We start from the raw sequence: 19,564 nt of genomic DNA, 5'->3' as shown, positions 1-19,564 counted from the left end.
ATAGCACTAACTTATTCTATAGAGCCATACAGACAAAGATTTACAGGCAAGTTATATAGAGAAACAAGGGCATTATGAATCGCAGAAGATGTCAGCACCGTACAAATGCTTCATAACATGAAAGGACAGTAGAGTATTGCTGTGTTAGGGATTACATTGTGGAAAATATATAGTAATCTTTATTCAAACATCTATGAAGCATAAAATATGAATAAAAACAACACGACACTGGGGTCTCAAAAATGTTATAAATAGTACATCAATAGTCCAAAAAGTGCCATGAACATAATGATGGACAATTGAATTGCCTCTCTATGCCACAGCAATATTATATACAAATAAATATATGTAAGTCACAGTGTGAGTGAATAAATATATAATAATACAGTCCTATATACAATATCAAGTGCCAATGTACAAAAAGCCAGAACTACCTACATATATATATAGTGATTATTGCAATATACTGCTACCAATGGGGTAGTGGGATAAAGGAATATGGGGAATAGAAAAAGGCATAGTGTGTGATAAGGGTACCTGTATATGCACAATACACAATAAGGTGCGTCAAATAATACAAAATCGACGTGCCAATGCGTACAACAGTAACCTATATAAACCGAGAAATAGGCAATGAAAGTGCAAAGAGTGCGTTATTTCTCTGTTTATATAGGTTACTGTTATCACAGACTATGCCTTTTTCTATTCCCCATATTACTTTATCCCACTACCCCATTGGTACCAGTGTATTGCAATAATCACTATATATATATATTTGTGAGACCCCAGTGTCGTGTTGTTTTTATTCATATTTTATGCTTCATAGATGTTTGAATAAAGATTACTATATATTTTTGACATATTGTCTAGTGTGGTGCATTCAGGGCTATTTTTTTCTTCTTTTTGAATTCTATGTTAGTTAATGCGTCCCCTGCACACCTAGCGTGTTTAAATTATTTTGAATTATTCAGTGGTACTGGTTCCAATCCTCTTTTCATTAAAAGGATTACATTGTGATCTCATCTGAGGAACCATTATTAATATGACTACAGTATGTACTCTAACACACTGTGAGAGATGTCAGTACTATGTTAATACACAATAATAAAATAGTAGGGAGATTAGACTATGACGAGGTTTGGATTAGATTGGAAGCTCCTTTGAGGGACTAGTGATGTGACTATGTACAATGTTAAGTGCTGCAGATGTCAGCACTACGTTAATACATCATAATAGTAATAATATGTTAGGGAGATTAGACTATGACTGTGGTAGAGATTAGATTGTGAGTTCCTCTGAGGGACAATTAGTGACACAATTACATATTCTGTTAGTGCTCTGGAAGCGGTTAGCACTATACAGTATAAGAATCATATAGTCCTATCCCGTTTACAGGGTTGTTGCTTTCTTTTGGAAAGTGGAGGAAGGAGATTTAGTTTGTACTTTTTTAAACATTCTGGAAAGTGGTTTTAACATTTGTAAAACAGGTATAAGACATGTATAATGTACCACAAGAAAATAAAACACCTTGCGAAAATTCATCAATATTTTATTGGCAGTAATAACATAATAAAACTAATTAAAAAACATGACACACACATAGATCATGAAAAAATAAAAAAATGATTTTCCTGAGCTCAGCATCAGCTGGATATTTGTGCACAGGTTAATAATGCATCTACACTTACTCACATAAAAAGCCCCCTTATCCCTGAGGTAGATATCTCTTGTTTGTATAGTCATAATTCCCTCCCACCCTCCCAAACAAATACTGTAACCTGAGACCATCCAGAGTATAGATCTATATTCATAGTTTTATATAAATACATGTGCTTAGGGTACATATAAAGTAACTAGCAGCTTTAGAGTACTGCATGCTAAAGCTTGATGACAAAATATTTTTGGGACCAAAAAAAACAAAACTGGATAAGTGTCTGTTCTGCTTACAAACACTAGTACGTTTCCAGAAGGAACGACTGGACATATATATATATGTATATTTCTTGTTGATATCCAGTAAACTAAGCAAAAACATCAGTACTGGCAATACAGAGGAAAGATAGCTTTCACATTGGTCATAATTCATTCTGATCTTATCTATTGATTAATTACAGGATACAAGAACCCCATATGTACAATTAACCCCTGTATTGTCATCCTGAATATCAGTACCCTTCTTTGCCAATAAAATATATATATATATATATATATATATATATATATATATATATATATATATATATATATATATATATATATATATATATATAGCTTTATAAATATGCATTGTATTAAGAACTATTCAAATACCTAGATCTGTGTAAATCTATATATATGTACAGCGAAATATACATATATAAAAAAAATAAAATAAATATGCTTTCTAATACAATGACATACCCACCAAGTTCTAGCTATGCTGTAATAAGTGTTGTGAATTATCAGATATGGAAGACAACTTCGGTTACAAAAGGAACGGATAAATAGATTTAAAAAAAAACAAAAAAAAAACACAAAGACAAATTGGATATATACAGTTAAAATGTGTATATAATACACTGTTAATCTACATATATTTATATAATGCTTTTTGGTTACGATTATATGCATTATGTAAATATATATATTACACATATGCTTGTGAAAGGAGATGGAGACTCAGGATGCAAAGTCGAGGAGTGAATCGGTACGATCAGCACCCCTTTCCTCGTGAGCATCTGACCAAGACTGTTTTTATTGGTTTTGTTGCAGTGCACCAAGTAATTATTCCTGCCTATGCTTACAGCATTGCCTTAAAATTAAGGAAGGAGCAAAAGAAGTGCAGTAATGTAGTCATGACACTCCCATTAGATTCAACATTCAGCGGTAAGTATTGCTGCTCCACAACTGTGTATTGCAACAATAAAAAAATGACACAAGGAAGTTTGTGACTCTGAAACAAATTTTCTCAGAAATAGTAATCAACGTGCAAATAATAGTTCTTGGCCAGAGGCTGATACAGTAGAATTATTTTATAGTGAGTTCCAAGTGACCTGGCCAAGTAGTTTACTAAATCAGTCTTTTACTATATCAGAATTGGTTATATATCAGATATTCATACAAGCGCATAGTAGGTAAGTCAGGTAATCTTGGCACCTGCATGGCAAAGCGTAGTACCTGACTTGGGCGCCGCCATAGACCGTAATGTTAATTATGGCTATAGTGGGGCTGGGGGAATTTCTCTTGAAGTCACTGTAATTCAGGTGCTGGCAATAGCAAGACCCTGAATTACATGTCGTAATGGACAATGTAGGTTATCAGTAGTTGAATATATTTGTGGTATTCCCATACATTGCCTAGCACAGGGAGAGGCATCGCTCGGCTTTTCCTCTCCCCCTGCTGATCACCACTGGGAATATGGTCAGGACGTGAGGACCGGGTTTAGTATAGCCAGAGGTTTACTACATTTAAGTTTACTATAATTAAATTTTACTATAAATAGCAGTACTAAAGGGCCATTTTATATCAGGGTTTAATTTGGAGGTTTTGTGAAATTTAACATATATTGAAGCTACATTTGTACAGGTATAGAGGCTAAAATGTGGTGGCTGCCATAGTGTACATAAGGGTCCACCGCATACTGTTTTGATGGCCTACATTAAACAAGCTACTCTGCTGCTAGGTCTGTTTACAGGCTCATCTCGAATTGTGGACAGGTGTGACAGATCCAAGTAATGTCAGATTCTGTGCACATACTGTTAAAGCACCTGATCACTTCCACCAGGAGTGATCAGGCTGTCAGATGATTTTCTATTTGATATACAAAGCAATTGAAAAGGATGTCAAAGGAAAGTTTATGGCACCCTGAATAATTCAAACTTCGCACAACAATGGAGGCATCACCCAAGGATTCCAAGTCTTCTGATCAACAGATTATTTTGAGTTAGTTGTATCATGTGATTTATGTGCCTTTATATGGATACATTGACAGATGTACTGTTAACCCATTGACATCTAACATACTATCAAATTTATATATAAAAATACTGGGCCTGTAGACCTTTTTTTAAAATTTGACACCATATAAATATTAGAAGAGAAAAATAGTTTTATCCGGTCTTCCCTGCATAGTTTGTTTTACTTGATACACTGCCTTTTTTGTCTTCCGTCTTGCTCTGCTTCCTGAATTGCAACAGTTATAATTATGAGGACAATTAACCAAGCCCAACTGAGTGCTGGTGCACACCAAGAGCCCTTCTGAGCGCTTTTAAAAACGCTAGCGCTTTGAAAAGCACTTGGCTAATGTATTTGAATGGAATGGATCACACCAGATCGATGTCATTTTCTCCCAAACGCAAACACGGGCCCTGCAGCATTTCTGCGCTTTTCTGAGGTGATTCAGCTTCAACGTTAAGTATAGGCAAGTAGAAAATAGTTCTGATAAAACGCTAGAACAGAGCGATTTTCCAGGTGTTTGTTACAGAAGCTGTTCAGTACCAGCTCTACTGTAATAAAAAATTAAAACCGCTACACCAAAACGCTCCAAAAATCACTAGGCATGCTTAGAAAATAGCTAGGCACATGCCTAGAATCGCTCTGAAAAATCACTTCAAAAAGCTATGAGCGTTTGCAATTACACTAGCTCTTTTTGGTGTGCAATGGCCCTAACACTACATCATGTATGGCTTTAAAGATGTACAAATCAAAATTAATCTAAAAAGGTAATAGAGGTACGCCATAGTAAATATTCAGGAGCAGGTTTGTTAAGCGCACTTCATGCTTCAAAAATGTAAACACATTTCGATTTTGCACATTATTAATTTCTTGATAGCAAGTTCAAAACATCCATGAGTAACAGAAATCAATAAAAATTACAAATAAAATAATCCAAAATATGAGGATTTGAAATGTAGAAAAATATGGCACAAATGGAAATAAAAACTGAGGGGTTCAATTCAATATATACACAAGATATAGAGATGGCAAGAATAGGGCAAAGCATTCGATCTATAGCTAGAATTATCCAAAATGCACTTATAGCGTTGCCAGTTAAAGCATATAGTCAAATATGTGCTTTCATCCACTTCTGCTATTTTGCTTCAAGTACATAAGCATCTGTGGTATACTGACTGCTGGCTCTACATACTTTAATATTTGTGCCTAAAATGGCAATCTCACCTCATGCACAGTAAACAGAAGAGTTAATGACAGCAGATCTTTCATCCAAATGCAGTATATAGTAGTGTTTCAAGTATCAAACAATTTATTTCACTGAGATTACCAGTGGGATTACCATACCACTGAGCATGTATCCTATAGAAACAAGTAATAGTGTATTTATTGCACCTTGTGCTTTGAACTGGACATTTGTTCCTGAGTCTATGTAACCTCCTCAAGAAAGGGGATACCTGTGGAAATGTGCCTGCCTATGAGCAGCATTAATCAGTATGCCATTATCTAAAGTTACATTCAGTGTATTCAGTCTGCCCACATTAACCTCTTCCTTTGTGCCCCAGCTCTGTTTCAAGTATAAAGATTCATTCACATTCTGAGATTTTCTTGATTCACATGGTGAAATTTGTTTGGTCTACATTGTCAGGCTTTATCCAGTCACTTTTAACTAGTGCAAATATTCAGCTTGTTGCAACAGTGCCCATATAAAGAACGTTTATAGTTTCCCATCAGGAGACTTCGTAATAAGGAAGTATAATAGTTATATCTAGTCACCAACATCGAAAAGCAACAATTGCCCTATAATCCTCTTTTTAGATCATTCGGTAGAAGCAGGATATGTATTAGTCTTGTTCCCTTGACCTAAGGCCAGTGGGCGAGAGTTATGGCCCATACTCACGGGCAACTTTTTGGGCCTGTCGCCAGCACACGTGAGCGTGTGGGCGACAGGCCGGCGACAGCTCCTCGCCAGGTCCCTCCGCGTACACACACGGAAGATGGACCAGCGGCGCGACGGAAGCTGTCGCCGAGGTTCCTCCTCCCCCCGCCGGAAGCTCCGTATTCCTCACTGGAGGTTGCTGTCCCTAGTCCGCGGACTAGCGACAGTTGCGGCGGAAACTGTCGCCAGGCGATTGAGCAGTTCAATCGCCTGGCGACATCAGCGACGAGCGACAGTTCGGGGTGCGCCCCCGTGCAACGGCGCATACTCACGGGCGACCTGACAATTGTAGCCCGTGAGTATGGGCCATAAGAGGAGCACTCATCTGGGATACAGTGCAGGTTTCCTGAGCAAATGGGTAGAGATAAAAATTCTGACTTGAGTTAGTCAATCCATAAACGAGTTGCACAGTGGCACTAAGAATCATATTTACATGGATGTTTTTGTTTACATGGAGTGTCTTACATTAAATGTGCTTTAGAACTTTGCACTTTCATACAAGAAGCCTAGTGTAACTATTAAGCCGCAATAGTACCGAACTTCTAGATCAAGGGTGGAGGAAGTACATGGTTGCACTTAAAGTGGACCTGAACTCTTGCACAGGACTGAAGGAAGACATAGAGAAATGCACCTTGTATGTACTTAGAGAGTTTAGCCTGTCCAATCCCCCCTAATCTGTGACTAATATCTGTAATTTGATCTCTCAGCTATGTCAGCTCAAGAATCTCAGCAGTCCTCAGCATAGCAGCTAATTTGTAAACACAGGATGTTAACCCCATGTCTGCTTCAATGAAAACAGGAAGTAGACTGCAGATTTATTACAGGATTTGTATCAGCTGTAACAAATGTTTTTCTCTAAAGGTTATTATGCAGTTTCTTATCTTTTAGAGCAGAGAGGAAGTTCTGAGATCAGGTCCACTTTAAGGGACTGGTTTCCAGCTTTTAAACAGTAGTAAAGCAAACAAATCTCAAAGTGTGAATCTAGAGCAAATATATGTCAACTACTCAGTGCATGGAGGGTTGACTTCCTTAGTGGAAGGCTTTCCTTGTGCGGTGGCAAGCTGGGCCACTTTCTCTGGGCACTGTGCTATCATATGATTTGTACTTTGGCAACAATGACATTTCTTTGGCTGTGGTGGCAAGTTGCACTCCTTGGCATGGTGATCCAGGCCTCCACAGTTATAGCACCTGCAATGACAAAGCAAATTCAGGTTTGTTACTGAAGTCAACGTAACAGTGTTGGTAAGAAACAAATATATTTATAGGAAAGAGATTCAGGTCAAAGAATGTACACATGCTTAACCACTTTCCCCACCACTACAGTATATCTACGTCAGCTGTGGCACTCTCCAAGCCACAGCGACGTAGATATACTGACCTGCTTTAAGCCCTTTTGTGCAGGAACAGGTGCGCTTCAGAGCGCACCCCCCGGCACTGTCGGTTGCCTTACTAATTGGCAAAAGGGAACATGTTCCCTTGGAGCCAATTAGTGACCCCCCTGCGGATGAACGATCACCACTGTAACAAACAGCGTGATCCTTCATCTCCCCCTCCTCCGTGCACAGATGGCTAAAAAAAAAAATGTAAATAAAGCCACCTCTCTCACCTTACCTCGTTCCAGCGATGAGCCTGCAGCCTGAGCATCCGATCCCAGCTCTGAACTCAGCCGCGCATTGCCGGTAACCCGGGTCCCGGCTTGATGACGTCATCAAGCCGGGACCCGGGTCACCGGCAATACGCGGCTGAGTTCAGAGCTGGGATCGGATGCTCGGGCTGCAGGCTCATCGCTGGAATGAGGTAAGGTGAGAGAGGTGGCTTTATTTACATTTTTTGGGCATTTGTGCACGGAGGGGCTGCCTGATGGGGGGGGGGGGAGGGGTCATACATCTGGCTACCCACACTGGGGGGGGGGGGGGGGGGTTGGGGGTGCAAAAAAACTGCCAGGCATCTGGGTAACTGGGGGGGATGACATCTGACAATGGGGGATCATTTGATTATCTGGGGGGGGGGGTAACCTAATACTGGGGGCACATCTGGCTATAATTGGTGGGGGGGGGGGGGCAATTATGGGGGTACATATGGCTATAATGGGGGAAATTTTATCCTGGGGACACAACTGCCTATAATGAGGGGTGCCAATCCTGGCGGCGTTACTGTCTCTCTGTACTGGGGGGTGGTAGATACATGGGACACATCTGACTATACGGGGGTGCCGATATTGGGGTCACATCTGGCTAAACTGGGAAGGTTGGGCTGATACTCGGGGCACATCTGACTAGATTAGGGGGGACATTAACTGGTGGAATGGTTTTATCACTGTGGCACTTTTTATTTTTAAACTGGAATTGTTAAAAACTGAGAAATAATGCATTTTTTTAATTTTTGTTCCCTTTTTTCAATTAAAATGCCTAGAAAACAAAATTGTTCTTAGGACTAAATACCCCCCATTGAAAGCCTGGTTTGTCTTGAAAAAAACGATATATAGATCATTTAGGTGTAGTGAGTAGGGATAAAGTTATTGCTGATTGAATAGGGACACCGCTAAAGCGTCAAAACTGCTCTGGTCAATAAGGGGAAAACAAGGTCTGGATGCGAAGTGGTTAAAATATATTGGGCCCGATTCACAAAGCGGTGATAGCTCAGTTATCACGCCTAAAAGACTTTAGGCGTGATAACCTTTGCACCGCTGAGTTAGCACCGCTTTGTGCTCTTTATCGCACGCAAAGTTCCGCGCGCAAAACTGCATTTGCGCAATAGGGTTTAATGGGCGCATCGTGCGCACTGCGCCGTGCGTCGCGCAATTGCACACGCAAAACTTTGCGCGCGGGACTTTCGCGCGAGTTTCATTTTATCACGCCTAAACTGAGTTTAGGCGTGATAAAGGGCTTTTCACAGGCGTGCAAACACTTTGCACCGCTTTGTGAATCAGGCCCATTGTGATATACAGTCATTTTACATGCTTTACAAAAATAATGTGGTAGCTAAAAAAAAAATGGAATTTATTTGCACATGCATTTACATACAGTAGTCTTAACATCTTCTGCAACACTTTATTAGTCATGTCACTGACTGTCCCTCCCTGACAGTCTAATCCTTTCCATAGTCATATGTCCCTATTGAAGCATAGGCAGGGCCAGATTTACCATAAGGCACTGTAGGCACGCGCCTACAGGCGCCTGATGAGGGTGGGGCGGCTCACTCCCTTCCCCTAGTGCCTCCCTCTCTATGCAGGAGTCCTGAGCAACGCATAAATGAGTTTAGTCACCTGGCTCTTGACATTCCACTGACAACATCTCCCTTCAGTCGGGGGCACCACTATCTGGCTACCTAATGCTAAGGGACACCTGTAGCTACCTATGACAGATAAGGGAAAAGTAACAGCTGGGTCACTACACTTATGGTGCGGTTCAGCTGGGGTTTGTGAGTTTCTGGAGGGGGAAGTCTAGGGTGCCAGCACATCTGTGCCTACAGGCTCCTGTGATGTAAATCCGGGCCTGAGCATAGGGCAAATTTTTAATGGTAATCATTTGGCTTATCAGTATGGTTTTGACCACAAGTTAACTTTGCTGGACTTCACTTCTCTTTTTAGTAAACAAATATACCCACCTTACATAACATCAGGGATAATAACTGCGTCGGTCTTAAATGGAAAACAATAGACAGAAATGGATATGGATAGAAATTTAAGATAACAGTATCCACGGGTTTCAGGGTTACACAGGGTCTCCTTCATCAAGGCATAGTAATTGTGTCTTGACAAAGGCGATGCTGTGTGGCCCCAAAACCATTGTCGGTTTTACGATCGATTGTGTGTATGTGGTGATGGAAAAATAAAAAGGTCCTTATAAAGTGCTAAGCGGACCTTCTTTGGATACTTGTAGATGCTTATTTTAGCACATGGGTTGAAAAGTATAACAAGGTTTTTCTGGTTAGCACCCTATTGTATAATGCCTAGCCAGGATACGGTATGCATGGAGATTTAAAATGTAATCTGATTTGTGAATCAAAATGATGTGATTTTTCCTTAGTTTATGTTTTTGTGGGCCATCCATGCTCTTACCTATCCCCTTTAGGCTTCCTCTTCTGTAGTCCCTTCACTTTTGGTCTTCTCTCACTCCCAATGCAAGGAGCACCCCCTGGCCCGGTTACTTGAGTGGACTCCAAGCCCTTTGACGATTTCTTGAAAGTAAATTCCACAGACTCCCCCTCCTTCAGGCTGCGGAACCCTTCCATGTGCAGCTTGCTCTGTGGGTGGGGAAGAAGGAGGGTTTTTTTAAAATAAAAAAATAGTGGAAGAATTGGGAATGGTAAGAGTAGGAGGATAAAATAATTTGTTAAGAAGGAATTGTTAGACACCACATTTCTTTAAAAAAAAAAAAAAAATACATACAATCAGGGTAGAAGAAAAGAAGCAGCATCAATGCTGTATCAATAGTCAGTCTGCTATGAAATATTGCATGTAGTCATACATTATGAGGTGTTATGCCTCTGATACTTCCACGTGACAACTGTTTAGTCTGTGCTGGGTATTAAAGTAGCATATGAGCTTTGGCTAGTGTTTTTATCTTACATCAGCAGGACGTTTGGTTGGACTCCTTCCAGGGACAGTGCTTATATAAGGTTTGTTGCTGCTCACATGTAGTTTTTTTTTGTTGTTTTTTTTTTTATTATGTGTCCATAAAGAGGATATAATTACCTCCTTGTCAGAGATGGTGTTTTTTTTTTCTTTGCTACTTTACACATGGGGATTCCCTATTATGCCCTCCACACTAATAAAGATGCAAAAGCTATTTCCCTCCCCGGGTGGGGGGTGTAGGGCTTCCCAGCTCATGACAGAGAGCGGATATTCTCAGTGAGTAGAAGAACAAAGGGATCTCAGACATGCTATACATTCCCTACATTCCAACTAGAGAGGGGGAAGGGGAGGAGGTATAGCCAGGGGGAAGGGGCTTGTTACGCAGGTAGCCATGTGCTCTGTGCATTGTTAAACTGCTATAAGCCACTCCAAATTGCAGGGTACAACATTTATCGAAAAGTTGGTTATATAAACAATGCTAAAACTTGTGGTACAAATTAGAAATAAAGCTGGCCATACACACATAGGATTTCCACCCAATGTGCCAAGGCGATTGATTCCTTTCTGAATGGAATCTATTCTAAAGGAATTGATTCGTACCACACGCAGCACATAAGTTTTGAATAGATTCCAGCAGGGAATCTAATGAGAATTGATAGAAGTGCAGCATTGCACTGTTCGGGATTCTGATAGCGTGAGCTGCTTCAAAGACACATACTGGAGTTAATGGTCATCTATATTATTTTAAGCTTTATAATATATTTTACATACTCGCCTATGGAGAGGTAATGCTCTGGATCCCATTGAGCCTTCCCAATCCTCGCTATGTTCCCTTGTTCAACTGCTGTAGTCGTGCCTCAAAGACTACTTGGAAGGCTTCAGAAGCACTAGAGTCCCTGAATGAGGGACATATGACTATGGTAGGAACTATATTGTGAGCTGCTCTGAGGGACAGTTAAAGCGGTATCATCACCATAAAAATCAAATTTCAACAGCAACTGGTCTGAGTGTATTAAGTGATAAAGATGCTAATCCTGAATTCAAAACTTTCAAAACTTTTTCTGCTGTTATGATTTGGAGTTATCACATACTTAAGGAACACTGGCCCTTTAGTAGTCGTGCCAAAGAATTGCATGCTGGGGGTTCTTTTTATCTATAATCTATTCCTCCTCTTCCCTTTTTTTTCCCTGCCAGCTTCTTATCTGAAACCTAATCCCCTACTCACTTGTGTTTACAAGCAAGGCTGAGGCGACTCAGTGATTGGAGGAGACAAGAAAAAAAGTAAAGGGCAGAAATGACATCATGAGTAAGCACCTTTTTCCACATGTTTGCTGTGTCCCCCACATGGCTTGTGACAAACTGCAAACGGGATTGCCTATGCTTTTCTGTTCACAATTTCCTATGCTTTTCTGTTCACAATTGCTTTCTTCTTGCCACTCTTCCATAAAGGCCAACTTTGTGCAGTGCACGACTAATAGTTGTCCTATGGACAGATTCCCCCACCTGATCTCTGCAGCTCATCCAGAGTCACCATGGGCCTCTTGACTGCATTTCTGATCAGCACTCTCCTTGTTCGGCCTGTGAGTTTAGGTGGACGGCCTTGTCTTGGTAGGTTTACAGTTGTGCCATACTCCTTTCATTTCTGAATGATCGCTTGAGCAGTGCTCTGTGGGATGTTCAAGGCTTTGGAAATCTTTTTGTAGCCATAGGCCTCAATTCACGGAGCTTTATCAAACACTTTGTCAAACGTTTGATAATTTACCTCATGGGTAAAATCTAATTTTGAATTTACTAAGGTGTTATAGATTTAGCAAATGTTTTATCGATGAAATGATCAATAAATCTATAACACCTTAGTGAATTTAAAATTAGATTTTACCCATGAGGAAAATGATCAAACGTTTGATAAAGTGTTTGATAAAGCTCTGTGAATTGAGGCCTATGCCTGCTTTAAATTTCTCAATAACTTTATCCCTGACCTTTCTGGTGTGTTCTTTTGACTTCATGGTGTTGTTGCTCCCAAGATTCTCTTAGACAACCTCTGAAGCTGTCACAGAGCAGCTGTATTTGTAATGACATTAGATTACACACAGGCACACTCTATTTAGTCATTAGCACTCATCAGGCAATGTCTATGGGCAACTGACTGCACTCAGACCAAAGGGGGTTGAATAATTACACACACCCCACTTTGCAGTTATTTATTTATAAAACATGTTTGGAATCGTGTACGATTTTCGTTCCACTTCTCACGTGTACACCACTTTGTATTAGTCTTTCACGTGGAATTCCAATAAAATTGATTCATGTTTGTGGCAGTAATGTGACAAAATGTGGAAAACTTCAAGGGGGCCGAATACTTTTGCAAGCCACTGTACATACCTTAACTGTCCCTCAGAGCAGCTCACAATCTAGTTCCTACCATAGTCATATGTCCCTCATTCAGGGACTCTAGTGCTTCTGAAGCCTTCCAAGTAGTCTTTGAGGCACGACTACAGCAGTTGAACAAGGGAACATAGCGAGGATTGGGAAGGCTCAATGGGATCCAGAGCATTACCTCTCCATAGGCGAGTATGTAAAATATATTATATATAATTTTTTTTTTTTTTTTTTACTTGCTTAGTGTGTACACAGCTTTATTCAATATCCTCTGCTGCGATCAATACACTCTTATATGCACACCTTTGCTTGCCTCCGCATTGCCACACTGATGCTTAGTGAATGAGTATCACAGTAGGAAGCTGTTCCACATATCCAGGAAATAGTGACACAGACTGAACTATGACAGCAGTGTGGAGACACTAGATAAGGGACAGCAGCAGAGGGCTGCATCACCCAGTGTCTACACAATTCTTTTAAAATTTCTGCTGAGTTAAGTTTTGAAAGCTGCTTTAAATAAATGATTTGCATATTTCACCCTCTATCCTGTAGAGATGCATTATGGAGATTACTTTTTGTTCATATGGAGGTACATTTGCAAATATTTTCATTTAAAATTGTACTTAGATTGTTTAAAATACTGTGATTTAATTTTTTTTGCAGGCACTTATAATTTTCAGTAATAGAACTTTTGACTGGGAGCAACACACAGGGATGATAGTGTTCTAAATCTTTTAAAAAGTCCTCCTCCTTTAAACGTCTCTTAGCGGCAACAGTTTTAAGATTTCCCTGACGAATCAGTTGTCCAAATCATGCAATTTAAGTTGATTGCTGTCTGCTTGGATGCTGGAAATCGTAGCAATCCCAGCAAAGGTACATACAAATATAACACTGGCATAGTGGACTAAGTGCTCTGACCTCTTCTTTTCTCCATCCGCTCCTATGGTCTTGGCTAACTTATTAGCTCTTTTGACTTTCAATATCACTTATATACAGATGATTCCCCAGAATAAGTATGATGAGTTCATAGAAGATTGTATTTTTTGTCACACGTTAGAGGAAAATGACACTTTGTGAAAAAAAAAAAAAAAAAAAAATCAATTTCCGCTAACTTGTGACAAAAAATAGAATCTTCTATGAACTCGCCATACTCCTAACGGAATACCTTGGGCTGTTGTCTTTCTAAAATGGGGTCACTTGTGGGGTTCCTAAAATGTCCTGGCATTTTAAGGGCCCTAAATCGTGAGGAGCAGTCTGGAAACCAAATGCCTCAAAATGACCTGTGAAATCCTAAAGGTACTCATAGGACTTTTGGCCCCTTGCACCTAGGCTGCAAAAAAAGTGTCACACATGTGGTATCGCCAAATTTAGGAGAAGTAGTATAATGTGTTTTGGGGTGTATTTTTACACATACCCATGCTGGGTGGGAGAAATATTGCTGTAAATGGACAATTTTGTGTAAAAATTTTTTAAAAAAAATCTCATTTACAGAGTACGGTGATACCACGTGTGACATTTTTTTGCAGCCTAGGTGCGCTAAGGGGCCCAAAGTCCTATGAGCACCTTTAGGCTTTACAGGGATGCTTAAGATTTAGCACCCCCCAAAATGCCAGGACAGTAAACACACCCCACAAATGACCCCATTTTGGAAAGTAGACACCCCAAAGTATTCAGAGAAGGGCATGGCGAGTCCGTAGCAGATTTCATTTTTTTTTTTTGGCACAAGTTAGCAGAAATGGAAACCTTTTTTTTTTTTGTCACAAAGTGTCATTTTCTGCTAACTTGTGACAAAAAATAAAATCTTCTATGAACTCACCATGCCTCCTAGTGAATACTTTGGGATGTCTTATTTCCAAAATGGGGTCATTTGGGGGGTATTTATACTATCCTGGAATTCTATCATGAAACATGACAGGTGCTCAGAAAAGTCAGAGATGCTTCAAAATGGGAAAATTCACTTTTTGCACCATAGTTTGTTAACGCTATAACTTTTACCCAAACCAATATTGGCTACTGTCCGCCGGAGGGGATCGAGCAGGAAATCTATCCGGCAGGTCATCGGACCTGTCGGATATCATCAATTGAGCCATCAGCGTCTCGATTGATAAGGACTACTAGTGCTGTGTATGCCCAGCATAAAGGGGCCCATACACTCAGCCGATTTTCTGGCCGACCGATCGATCCCGATCGATCGATCGATTGAAAATCGGTTGGCCAATCGACCGATCGATGGCCGATTTCGATGGATTTCCATCGACCAGGCAGGATGGAAAATTTAGGTCGATCTGATGAAATTGCTTATCAGTTTGGATTGGCCTTAATGGCCAAAAAAATGCCATCAGATCGAATTTCAATAGATTTCAAACTGAAATCTATTGGAATTCTATCCTGGTAAAAAATGTTCTAAAAACGCATCAGATAGATCATCAGATGCATTTCTTATCTATCTGCTGCCAATCTGACGAGTGTATAGGCACCTTGACTGCAGTCCTAGTGGTTAAAATCTAATTTCCACGACCACACCTTTTCTGGCTACTGTGGAAACACTGGATGCCAAATCAGATAAGCTTTTAACAACTGTCTATTTTAGCAAGTTAGCATTCCATCACTGAGCACACTCCTATTTGAGGATCTGGTGAACACAATGTCATTTGGCCCTTATCATCCTGTTACTAGCAGGAGGTGTTATCTCAGTTCATGTCCTGTGTACACAGCAGATACTGGAATAGGAAATATGTTGTCCTATAGAGGAGGTGAGGGTGGCTCTGGACAGTACAAGACTGTCAGACCTTTTGATGTTGAGAATGTAAGCAGTAATAAGGAAATTAGGCATTGGGACAATAAAATGAGATATAACAACTATCCCACCCACACACTTCCAAAATCTCCTGAGAATGCATAGGTCAGGCAAAGGTTACTGGGAATCCACTGAATGGGATTCATCCCTGAGTATCCATTCCTGTGTCTCCAGGTGGTCCCATCTCAGGAGAGGTGGAAAAATACACAGAAGTAAGATATGTAGATAAGAAAGGCATCCATTTGCTATCATACTGATTGTGATGAAAAAGTTCTTAAAACTCATCAAGGAAGCCAAGAATAAAGCTGGCCATACACTGGCCCGATTTGCGCCCGTTTAGACAGCAGATTCGATCACTGGGATCGAATCTGCTGGCAATCGTTCACGCTACACGCCGAATTTCGATCCATTTCGTCCGATCCCGTCGATCGCGCCGTGCGGAAAATAACCGTCGATCGCCCGCGGGTAAAGAGCGCATCGCTAGCGGCGTTCGAGTGCCCGACGACCGACGCAATAGAGCCCGCATACATTACCTGCTCCGCCGGCGCGACTCCAGTCTCCCGGTCACCGCTGCTCTGTCTGCGCTCTGGTCTCCAGGTCCGGCATGCCTCACTTCTTCTAGCCCAGCAGGAAGTTTAAACTGTAGAGCGCCCTCTACAGTTTAAACTTCCTGCTGGGCTAGAAGAAGTGAGGCATGCCGGACCTGGAGACCAGAGCGCAGACAGAGCAGCGGTGACCGGGAGACTGGAGTCGCGCCGGCGGAGCAGGTAATGTATGCGGGCGGGGGGAGCGGCGGCAGCACCACCACAACAGATTGTGAACGGTTTCAGGCTGAAATCGGTTCACAATCTGTTTGCTGTAAAGGTAGCCATACGATCCCTCTCTGATCAGATTCGATCAGAGAGGGATCTATCTGTTGGTCGAATCTGATGGCAAATCGACCAGTGTATGGCCACCTTAAGGTTTGTCAGTCTGTGTATTATTTTACAGTGTTAATATTGTAAAATCCAAGGCATGACAAATTCCAGGAAATAGGAAGCCAAAGCTGGCTTTACAGTGGTGGGGTTAAGAGTGTGTACGAGTTTGAACTGCAATGGAGACCGGACATAGATTTGTAATACAAAGCCTGCATGCAGTGAGTTAGAATAACATGATCATTTACAACACAGCACTGTGAACAGCCCCACAGAATTGTATGGGCAGTGAATTGACATGCAGAATTATTCTGCAACTGAGCACTGTGAACTAGCCTTAAAGTTGCCCATTTACGTGTGTTTATTGGCATACACACAATAATGTGCTATAGCTGCAGTTGAAAATAGACTTTATTCTATGTGAGAAAAGGCATGGCCATGTTCAGCTGCTTACCTGGTGTACAAAGACATCTACCGGAGTCTCCAGCTCAGCTTCTTCTCTTTTGGTCATTGTGAGGAAACCAAAGCCCATTCGGACATTAAACCACTTGCACACACCAGATCCTTGAAAAGTGTCCAACTCCCCACTTTGGGGATCACTTGAGGTGTCATCTACAGGCTTTGAAAAACCTCCTAGAAAAAAAAGATGTGTTAATCATGTAAGAAACAATCACAAGGACATCTAATATTGTGGTAAAGGAGTTATTGCATTCCACCAGCTATGGATAACCCCCCCACCCAGACTGAAAGAATGACTGCCACAAATATTACCAGAAAAACCCCAAATTATGTCACTATTATGACAGATTGAAGGCTTAACCCCTGTGAGAGTTTGAACATAAACCTCAAAGTAAGGGCTGGTGCTTCTGAGCACTTTTCAAATCGGCAGCGCCTTGAAAAGTGCTTGGCTAAGGTTACCCTATGAGGGTGTTACCACACCAGCGTTGTGATTTTTTTCAAAATCGCAACCGCGCTGCATGCAGCATTGTTTGGAGCAATTCAGCTTGAATAATGTGCAAAAATGCTCATTCATTCAAAAAAAAAAAAAAATCGCTCTGAAAATCGCTTCACAAAATCTAATCACTAAGCGCTAACGATTGCTATTGTGATTTTGGTGTGCATTAGCCTGGAGATGAAAAAAAGAGATAATTTTTACCTATTAATGAATAAATTGCAAAGCATGGGGCACCACAAAGTTATATCCGTATAATAAAATACGGAATTAGCATTACCATGTCGAAGGCTTCTTTTACACTGCAAATCTCAATACGATTCCGATTTGCGATTCTGATTTTCACTGATCGCTAGCAACACAAGAGAAAAAACGCAGAATACAGGACTTTAAAAAAAAAAAAAAATTGCAACAAAAATCAGAATCACATGTAAAATCGCATCAAATTTGGAAATCTGAATAGCATGCAGCGTAAACCCCATTTCAGGAACTTCATAAATACAGCATAAGAAATATATTAGTAACCTCTAAAGGTGGCCATACACTTATAGATTTGACCATCAGATAGATTTCTGTCAGATGCCTGTCAAGTCGAATCTGACAAGAATCTATCTGATGTGTGCCACACACTAGAAACAGAGTTCCAATCTATTGGAAATCGGTCTAAATGCATTATTGCACCATTAGATCCAATGCAACTCTATGGGCCATTAATCTGCTGCCAGCGGCAGATCGACCTAGATATTCCATCCTGTCAGATAGATCAAATCGATTGCAAATTGATCGATTGGCTGATTGGAAAGAATAGATTTCTGATTAATCGATCTATTCTTTAGAATTGATTAATCGATCTATGGCTGAAATCGACCAGTGTATGAGCCCCTTAACTTTGATTTCTCAAACAACTGCACAAAAAATTAACACATCCAGAGATCCGTGCACAAAGTAACGGGCTTTACAACTATATGCATTCCCCCCACCCACCCAAGCCTGAACTAGGGTTTTAAATATATTTTCCATTTTACTCAATAATACCTTTAATTGTGTTCCATTTTTTATTTAGTAGCTGTTTTTATGTGACATTGTTAATAACCATTAAAACGAATAGAATTTTACAATGCTGAAATAGATCATTAACATGCATTCAATTTTTCTGAATTTATAGTTAAGCAATAAAACATTCCAACATAAGGTTATGCCAACTTTACACATTGTTGTTGGCTGGTTTCCCTACAAATACTGCTTTTGGCATTTTAGAAGTCCTTGCCAGTTCCATTGGAGTAAAAATGCCTGCCATTGCTGGAGAAATCACTAGTAAATTCCAGTCAGTGCCATTCATCGACTGCTACAGGGTATTCCCAAAGCCAGTCACTGCCTGCCTGTGCCTGTCAGCGCACAATAAACCTACCATCCAGCACCAGCTAAAAGTACAAATCACAGCACCAATCCAACTCCTGCTTATGTGGCAGTGGCAGTGCCCTTCCTAGATGTGAATCATGATGCCGGATTTTGATTATAGTAATTTATACAGTATGTATTGTTTTGTTGCCATACAAATTAGATGTGTCCATTTCACTAATAATTTTTTTTGTATGTGTCCATTTTTTCAAAAACTCTTGACCTTTCGTTAACCACTTAAGTACTAGCGGTCTCTGCCCTCTTAAGGACCAGAGACCGCTGGTACAGAAACGGCGGAATCCCGACGACTCACCGCACATACCGGCCACAATCACCGTCACGTCGGAAACCTGGGCCACTGACTCTGCCGTCTCTATGACGGCAGAGTTCCGGTGAGAAGGTCAGGAGCCGCTTTCATTGGCTCCTGACCCTGTCTTTCAATGTAAGCCAATGGGAGTGGCTTACATTGAAAGACAGGGCCAGGAGCCAATGAAATCGGCTCCTGACCCGCTCACAGGGCTCTGCCGTCATAGAGACAGGCAGAGGGAGTGAGCTGCAGTGGGAGACAGCGGGGATTCAGTGGAAAGATCAGCGGGAGCAACGAAAACGGCTGATGCGCGCAGCAGCGGTGAGTTGAAATCTACACGCTCGCAGCCAGATAGTCATCAAAGCGGGACGT

At 40.9% G+C, this 19,564-nt stretch overlaps 1 protein-coding gene across 1 annotated transcript; it reads right to left on the bottom strand.

Annotated features, from left to right (window-relative positions):
- Nucleotides 1–6,809: 6,809 nt before the first annotated feature.
- Nucleotides 6,810–19,205, bottom strand: LIN28A (lin-28 homolog A). Its single transcript, XM_068271080.1, has 4 exons — nucleotides 19,199–19,205; nucleotides 16,990–17,168; nucleotides 9,930–10,114; nucleotides 6,810–7,057 (listed from the first exon to the last, which is right to left on the bottom strand). Exons 1-4 carry the CDS (start codon nucleotides 19,203–19,205, stop codon nucleotides 6,871–6,873), a joined length of 558 nt encoding a protein of 185 aa, XP_068127181.1. The 3' UTR covers nucleotides 6,810–6,870.
- Between the last annotated feature and the right edge of the window lie 359 nt (nucleotides 19,206–19,564).

The sequence above is a fragment of the Hyperolius riggenbachi genome, chromosome 2 (assembly GCF_040937935.1).
Source record: "Hyperolius riggenbachi isolate aHypRig1 chromosome 2, aHypRig1.pri, whole genome shotgun sequence".
In the NCBI taxonomy this organism is placed as follows: Eukaryota; Metazoa; Chordata; class Amphibia; order Anura; family Hyperoliidae; genus Hyperolius; species Hyperolius riggenbachi.
This window is presented reverse-complemented; position numbering and strand designations above follow the sequence as displayed.

Excerpts from the sequence above, each read along its gene's own strand:
- LIN28A (XM_068271080.1), bottom strand. Across the intron at positions 10,115-16,989 it reads TAGATGTCTTTGTACACCAG|AGCAAGCTGCACATGGAAGG; the intron begins GTAAGCAGCTGA and ends CCCCACCCACAG. Across the intron at positions 7,058-9,929 it reads AGGAAGCCTAAAGGGGATAG|GTGCTATAACTGTGGAGGCC; the intron begins GTAAGAGCATGG and ends TTGTCATTGCAG.